Raw genomic sequence first — 7,909 nt, 5'->3', positions numbered from 1 at the left:
TTTTTCATGACCCTGAAGTTGCATGTCTTTGGGATTAAAAGAAAGTTAAAATCTGTGAAAATTTGAAGATGGAACTCTTAATATTAACACTTGCAAGAACTATTAAAGAAAAAGTAGGAAAGTGTGTTGTGCTGAAAGACTTGTTTAAATACTATAAGAAATTTAACTTACTGAAAGGATAAATTAAGTAAACATGAAAAAAGGAACAAAAATATATTCACTGTTTCTGTCAAGATTTTAGTTTTTTTCTTATTTTTTGAAAAAATGAAAATTTTTTGAGTGTGTCGTTTAAAGCTTGTTTCACTTGCTCGTTCCTAAGACTGTAAATGAAGGGATTGAGCAAAGGGGCAACTAAGATATAGATAACAGCTACACTTTTGGATAAAGTCACCCTTTCTTTTGCTGATGGCTTCATGTAAATGGAGACACAGCTACCACAAGTAAAGGAAACTGCAATCATGTGGGAAGAACAAGTGGAAAAAGCTTTTGTTCTTTTCTGAGCAGAGGGAATTTTTAGAATGGTCTTGATTATATACGTATAGAAAAGAATTACTAAGAGTAGTGTGACCACTAGTGTTATAACTGCTGAAACAAATGAAATCACTTCTAGGAAGTGAGTGTCTGTGCAGGAAATCTGCAGGATAGGAGAAGTGTCACACATGAAATGATCAATTACTTTGGAAGCACAGAATTCCAGCTTTAGTCCCAAGACCAACGGTGGAAAGGTAATCAGAAAGCCAGCTGTCCATGATCTGAGTAGAAGTTGGTAGCACACTTTACTTCTCATAATGATTGAGTAATGCAGGGGTTTGCAGATGGCTGCATAGCGGTCGTAGGACATGGCAGCCAGAAGGTAGAACTCTGTAACTCCTAACAAAAGAAAAAAGAATAACTGAGATGCACAACCATTGTAGAAAATGATTTTGTTTTTAGTCACAATGGTTGTCAAAAATCTAGGAATAGAGATTGTTGTCAATAAGATTTCTAAGAAGGAGAAATTTTGTAGGAAGAAATACATTGGAATCTTGAGGTGAGGATGCAGTAGGGTGAGGAGGATGATGGATAAGCTCCCCATCACACTCAAAATGTAGTTGAGAAAGAGAAATATAAAAATCACAATTTGTAACTGTGGGTCATCTGTGAGTCCCAAGAGAATGAATTCTATTTCCCTTGACTGGTCCTTCATTTCAGTTTTGAGACCTATTACAGTGACGTTGGGAAACAACTCCAAAAGCAGAAAAAACATTTTTTTTAAAGATACATCAGGAAAAAATCTGATATCCAGAAATGTAAACAAGTGTAAATATTTGCTGCAGTTTAACAAGGCAGATGATACCTAAAATTATAGTGTAGGTCAACCAAAGCATTCTCTATGTATCTTCTGTGTGTGTTTAATAAATTACTGCAAAAAAAAAAATTATAAAATCTAGGCAGGTTTTCCAGTGTCAATTTACAATGTATGTTCAACAATTTTTATTTTCTGAATTTTTAAAAAATTAATGAAACATAGAAATATTGGTAGTTACATATTTTCCTTAACTGTAATTGAATTTCTCCGATACATGCCATTAATTCTTTAGTTCCAATGCAGTACTGCTCCATTGTTCCTTTGACTTATTTTCTCTGATTACTATTTTTCTGGTTCCAAATCATTAGTCTTCTCATAATCATTTAAACTTATCATTTTGAAATGTCTTCAAGATACAGTTAGTAATTTCAAAGTTCTAAACAAATTGGGAGAAAAACCGTAGCGACAGGAAAAATAAAACAAATCAAAATCAACTACTTTTTGACTTGATCTTTGTCTTGGATTCAGGTAATTTGTAAATTCTTAAATAATATTTTTTTCCCTGTTTGAGCCGACTACAATAAATAATTTTGTCTTTTTAGTATAAATATGAGGCTGATTTTAATAACTAGGTGTTTTAATAACTAGAAGTAATTTAGTAAAATCATTTTGTTATTCAAAGACTAGTATAGAAGTGGTAGTCAATACTCACTTATGATCCTAACTGTATTGTTTTTGGCACTCAATGTCATTGCTCTCAAATCCATAAATAAGGCTTTTCTCTACAGATGAATAGGCCTAAATTGCTGACTGGATACATTATGTTCAGTAGATGATGGCCTTCTATAGATGTCTAGGACAGAAAAGAGAGCTTTTCTCTTTATTTGAAGGAAGATATTGAGGTGCTATCCAAGCATTCATCTATGTTTCATGTCAAAGTTAATTTACAGGTTTCATATGGTATTTAAATAAATGCATTTTCAAAATGCTTTCCTTATTCATTTTAAAATCATTCATGGGTTATTAATGTATGCTTTTCACATGAAAAAATAATTTCATCTATTCCTGCATATAAGAATTTTATTAGTTTTCCCTGAATTTCATTTTTCTCACTCTCTACTCAATACAATAAACACATCTATTTTCTTATAAGAATTTTCCTTTGTGTTTTAAATGATAGCTATTGGAGAAAAAAAAAAGTACAGTGCTCCTATTTCCAAGTGGCTTTTTTCCCAATATTTTATAGGTAGTGGTCCTTTCTATCTTCATTTTGCTCTGGAAAAGAGAGAGAGTGGCAGCAAGAGAGAGACTGACGAAAAATTCTGAAGTATTAACTTGTGTAAATCTCAAAACCAGAACACAAGGGTAGTAGCAATTTTTCTTCTACTCCTTGACTACTGAAAGGATGAGAAGCTGAGTGATCATGAGTGTTTATTTATCAAATATGTATATCTGCACTGCCATTTCTTTAATCCCAGTTTTTCTCTACCTCAGTGGGAAAGGAAACTCTCTGAGTCAGTCAAACAATTTTTGCTAACATCATGTGTCTAGGTGGCAAGTCTATATGCTGCTTTCTTAAAAACCTGCAAAACAGAAGCTATTTTTACTCTTCAAAATCTGCTGAATGATCATAGTTACATATAGTAAAAAGCCTATAATGCTACAGGTTATATCAGTCCCTATATAATCAGGCAGCTTTGAGTACTGCATCTACACAGAGCATGTATGATGACCCAGATGCCAATGGTTATAACAATTGTACTTGTAGAACTACCTTCACCTATGATCTAGGTGACTTACCGTGTGCAGGATATATTGATTTCCCTTTTCCTTTAAGGACATATGCCGTAAACAAAAGTCAAATAATGGATGTTGAATATTATTGCATTTATAATATGAGAAAACATCCCATTATTTGCATAAGAAATATAATTCCAATGCTTTTCGTGGGAAGGATTCAAAGCAGAGGGGAAATTTGGAAAGTATATGTATCTGTTAATATCTCCCAATATCACATACACTACAAAAATCACAGAACCTAGATATTATAGAAAATTCAATTAGAATGCCCGTTCTGGTTATCAAATAGAGGTTTTCTGATTTTTTTTCCTTAAATATTTAAACTTAAATGAAAATGAATCTCTACGAGAAGGGCATTTTAGGAAAGGTTTCAGGTTAAAGCAACCCACTCTTCGTAACAAAGTATGACTATGTTTACAATTGTGCACTAACAAAAGCCACAGTTTTATCAATTTGCTCATAAAAGACTCAGGGCGAATTAATTGAAGTAAAGGGAAGAAAGAGAAAGAAATTTCCTGTGGAAACCGGTTGGTGTTCAGGACCTACCACTTACATCAAGAGAAAAAAAAAGCCACAAAGCTGTATATTGATTTAAATACAAAGCTGAGGGAAAACACTCTCTCAAAAGATAACTAGAAATGATTTAAACTCTATATGGGATGCCAACAAGATTTCGATATTCCACTCCCCCAGAGCTATATGGGAGCCCTGGTGGCGCAGTGGTTAAGAGCTTGGCTGCTAGCCAAAAGGTCTGTGGTTCAAATCCACCAGCCGCTCCTGGAAACACTATGGGGAAGTTGTACTCTGCCCTATGGGGTCACTGTGAGTCGGAATCTACTCAACAGCAACCAGTTTCGTTTTTTGGGTTTTGGGGCTGTATGAGTCGTTCTACTGGTCAGAGACCTTATCTCAAACAGGAACTTTTCTCTTGCCTTCATTAGGCAATATATTAAGATTCCACTAACTTGATTGCGGCCCACACTAAGACTTGAGAAGGAGTATTTAAATGGCTCCTATTAATTCTTATTTCTATTCTGAAACCATCTTAAACTTGAACTTAAAACTTACAAATACAGAGCAAGAAGTTTTTTGCTTTTTCCTGAATCATTTGATGCCCTATCTCCTGCTCAACACTGCAGTGTGCATTCCTTACAAAAAAGAAAATATCTACTATATAATAACATGAATCCATTTTAATAAATATTAGAACAGTAGCACACTAACACTGATATATTAATAACATCCAATATCCCAATCCCATTCAACTTTTACAAGTTTATAGAGATATAAATAGCTCAGAGTTATGCTTTCATTTGATTAGCATGACTCTTTAATTTCATTTAATACAGAATGGTTTTTCAGTCTTTCCTTAACTTCCTTGAATGTTGGAGATTATTTTCTGGTAAGCTTATACAATGTCCCTTGATTTGTTTTTTCTCAAGTTTTTACCTGATTAAAAATAACAAAACCTGATTGGATTCCATTAATTCTTTGGCACCAGAGTCACAGAAGTGATTCTATTTTTTCATTGAGTCCTATCTCTTGCATAACGTGGAGACTGACAGACTTCTCCACCATAAAAGTAGTGTTTTCTGTTTGTAATTAATAAGCATTTTTGGGAAGGTACTTTGAATACTCTGGATATATCAATCTTCCTATCGCTTTCAACTTATTAATTACTTAATATCATTATGTACTCTGGTTTCCGATTTTATTTATTAACAAATATGTCAATCATCTATGTAGCTTATATATTTAATTTTTACCTCAATTTTTACTTTAATTTCAATTGGTCCCATTTTTTAAAAAATTCCTGCTGTTCAATAGTCTTATATTTGTACTTAAATATACTGGGTAAAGTTTATTTCATCAAACTATTAAACATTCTTCAGTATAGTTTGTGTGAATTCTTTCAAATTCTTTAGTTTTTATGAGTCTATTCAGCAGTTATTGTTTCTGCTTGCTATTACTTGGTGACCTCTTAAACATAATATAAGGTATTTTATTGTGAAGTCACATTATTTAGAATTTATCTGTGCGTATATTTCAGTAGGATTGTCATTAGAAGTTTGTGAGGATTAAGTCAATGAGAGCGAAACAACTAGAATGGAAATAATGACAATGTTGACACAATGTGAAGAATGTAACAATGTCGCTGAACATTATTTATAGAAATTTTGTAAATGGAAGTATGCTTTGCTATGTATATTTTTACCAAAAATGTGATAAAATATTTTTAAAAGCTGGTTCAGCTGTATTTATATAAATCAGTATAGATATTTTTCATAATGACAAAAAGTAACATTCATCAAGAAGATAGAACAATTCCAAACTGGTATGCACAATGTCAAAGTACTGGAAATTAGAAATTCACAGTACTACAAAGAGAATAAAAAAATCCATAGGAATTTTGGAGATTTAAATAGCTCAGTAATTATATATAAAGCAAAAATAAAATAAAGGTATAGAATATTTAAATTATGTGATTAATGAACTCAACCAAGTTGAACTAACTAGAACACTGTACCTAACTACACAACACTTATAATTTTCAAGTCTTCATGAAATGTTTATTAAAAATTTGACTGTATGCTAGGCCATAAAATAAGACTCAACTAATTTCAGATGATTTAAGTTAAATAAAGCACATTCTCTGACATCATAGAATTAAAAAAAAATATACCAGTAGAGTTGTAAATATAAATGAAATGGGCTGTTTTTAATAATATTCAAGGATAACTGGAAATCCAAAAATGCATAGACATTTAGGCAATATACTTATAAATTATGTATCGGTTGAAAATAAAATCACAATAGGAATTAGAATACTAACAATTGAATGAAATGAAAATAATAAAATTACGTATCAAAATTTGTAAACACACTTCAGGTTAACATTCTAAGAAATTGTATGGCCTTAAATAAACACATGAGAACAGAGGAATAGGCTGAAAGTTCATCCATCTTGATGGATGATCTAAGTTTCCATCCCAAACGTTTTTAAAAAATGGCAAATTACACTTTAATTTGAAAGAAGATAGAGAGCAGGAGAAACAAACAAAATAAAACACATACAATCCACTAGGGAGTATTAATGGAGCTAAAATTTAGTTAATCATAAGAATAATAGACTGCATATATGCCCTTACGATAAAGAAAATGAAAATACATGTATCCGATATAAAAAATAGTGAGGTGATTTTTCTTCTTAGTTTATAGATCTTATCACATAAGAGGAGTGCTTGAAAACTTTATGACACTGGAATTGAAAATATTGATGAAGTGGAAGGACGTGGGGAAAATATTTATGAGGGAAGGACGTGGGGAAGTAACTTTCCATAGCTCTCACAATATGAAATAGGCAGTCTGAATTGTTCCATAAGTATAAAAGCTGTTTCATGATTAACTATCTTCTCACTTAGAAATTTCATGTAGTTTTCCTATAAAGTGCCTAATTCTTTGCTTTTATTGTCATTGTTTGTTTGTTTTATTGTTTTGTTTTGAAAAATTCTTGGAGCCCTGGTGGCACAGTTGTTAAGAGCTACAGCTGCTGATAGGGAAGCCAACACGGTGTTATGGACAGAAGCACCATGCTGTCCCTCTGCAGCAAAGACCCCCAAAACTAAGTAAAACAGACACAAATGTCAATCCTGGAACCCTAAGCATCAAATGCAGGGAAAGAATTTGATCAAACACTGAATGGGATAAGAAACTTACAGAGAATGAGGAGAACTGTGGAGTGGAGGTTCCCTGCCAGCTAATGTGGCACAGATTCACCATCTTGGACTATAACCACCAAGGAGTGCAGACAGGGAGTACAGGAAGGCAACTTCATAGGGCTCCCAACAGGAGTTACAGCACCCAGCAAGCAGGGATACAGGCTTTCCCACCCCTCACCCTTCTTCCTTCTACGCCTCCTCCATTTTCCAATGGGCTACAGTCACTCGGATGGAGAGACACCAGTTCACTGCTGCCCAGGCCCTCCCCGACCCCACCAGCTGGCTCCTTCAGTGCCGATTATTATTATTATTATTGCCTTTCTTTGTTTCTTCTCTCTGTCTCCTTTCCTTCCTTTTCTTTCTTCCATCCTGTCAGCCCCTTTGCTGTCCCCATCCTTTATTGACAAGCTATGCCACACTGCTGGGTCGGAGAGCCACTGGGACATCTTCCTCAGTTTTGTGCCACCCCCACTGGCCAGTTCTCTTGGCAACATTTTTTTCCTGCTTCTCTCTTTCTCCCTACCTTCCTTTGTTTTCTCCCACCCAGCTACCCCCATGTGCCGTCCCCATCCCTTCTTGATGGGCCGTATTAGCACTGTTCAGCTAGAGAGCTGCCAACATGGCCTCCCCAGTTCTGTGCAGCCCACACTGGCTGGGTCTCTCAGTCCATTTTTTTTCCAGATTTTTCTCTGTCGCTTCCTTCTTTCCCTATCTTCCACCCACCTAGACCCATGTGCTGCCCCCATCCCATCTTAACAGGTAGTGTTGCACCGCTGGGCTAGAGTGCCCTGGATCCATGCTGCTGCCACTGGCTGGCTCAGCACCATATATATATTTTTTTTTACTCTCTCTCTTTCTCCTTTCCTGTTTCCCACCCATCTAGTCTTGTATACTGTCAATGCTCCTTGTCGAACGGCCTTACTGCACAACTCGGCTGGGGAGCCACCAGCACACAGCCTCCCTGGGCCTACATTATCGCCAGCAGCCAGCTCCCTAATCACAATATTGCTTTAGTTTGTTTCCTTTGGTCTTTTCTTTTTTTCCGGTTTCTTCTCTCTCACCCTCTACATCCTCTTCCTTTCTCCCAGACACCTAGCCTTGT

The 7,909-nt window shown here is 34.9% G+C and overlaps 1 protein-coding gene across 1 annotated transcript; it reads right to left on the bottom strand.

Annotated features, from left to right (window-relative positions):
- Window positions 1-229: 229 nt before the first annotated feature.
- Window positions 230-1,186, bottom strand: LOC135229120 (olfactory receptor 6C6-like). The gene has a single exon (XM_064278906.1). The coding sequence runs from the start codon at window positions 1,184-1,186 to the stop codon at window positions 230-232; it is 957 nt and encodes a 318-aa protein (XP_064134976.1).
- Between the last annotated feature and the right edge of the window lie 6,723 nt (window positions 1,187-7,909).

The sequence above is a fragment of the Loxodonta africana genome (assembly GCF_030014295.1).
Source record: "Loxodonta africana isolate mLoxAfr1 chromosome Y unlocalized genomic scaffold, mLoxAfr1.hap2 SUPER_Y_unloc_1, whole genome shotgun sequence".
Taxonomy (NCBI): Eukaryota; Metazoa; Chordata; class Mammalia; order Proboscidea; family Elephantidae; genus Loxodonta; species Loxodonta africana.
The sequence above is the reverse complement of the archived record's forward strand: the minus strand, read 5'-3'. Positions and strand labels throughout refer to the sequence as shown.

Excerpts from the sequence above, each read along its gene's own strand:
- LOC135229120 (XM_064278906.1), bottom strand. The coding sequence starts at position 1,186 with ATGAAGGACCAGTCAAGGGAAATAGAATTCATTCTCTTGGGACTCACA.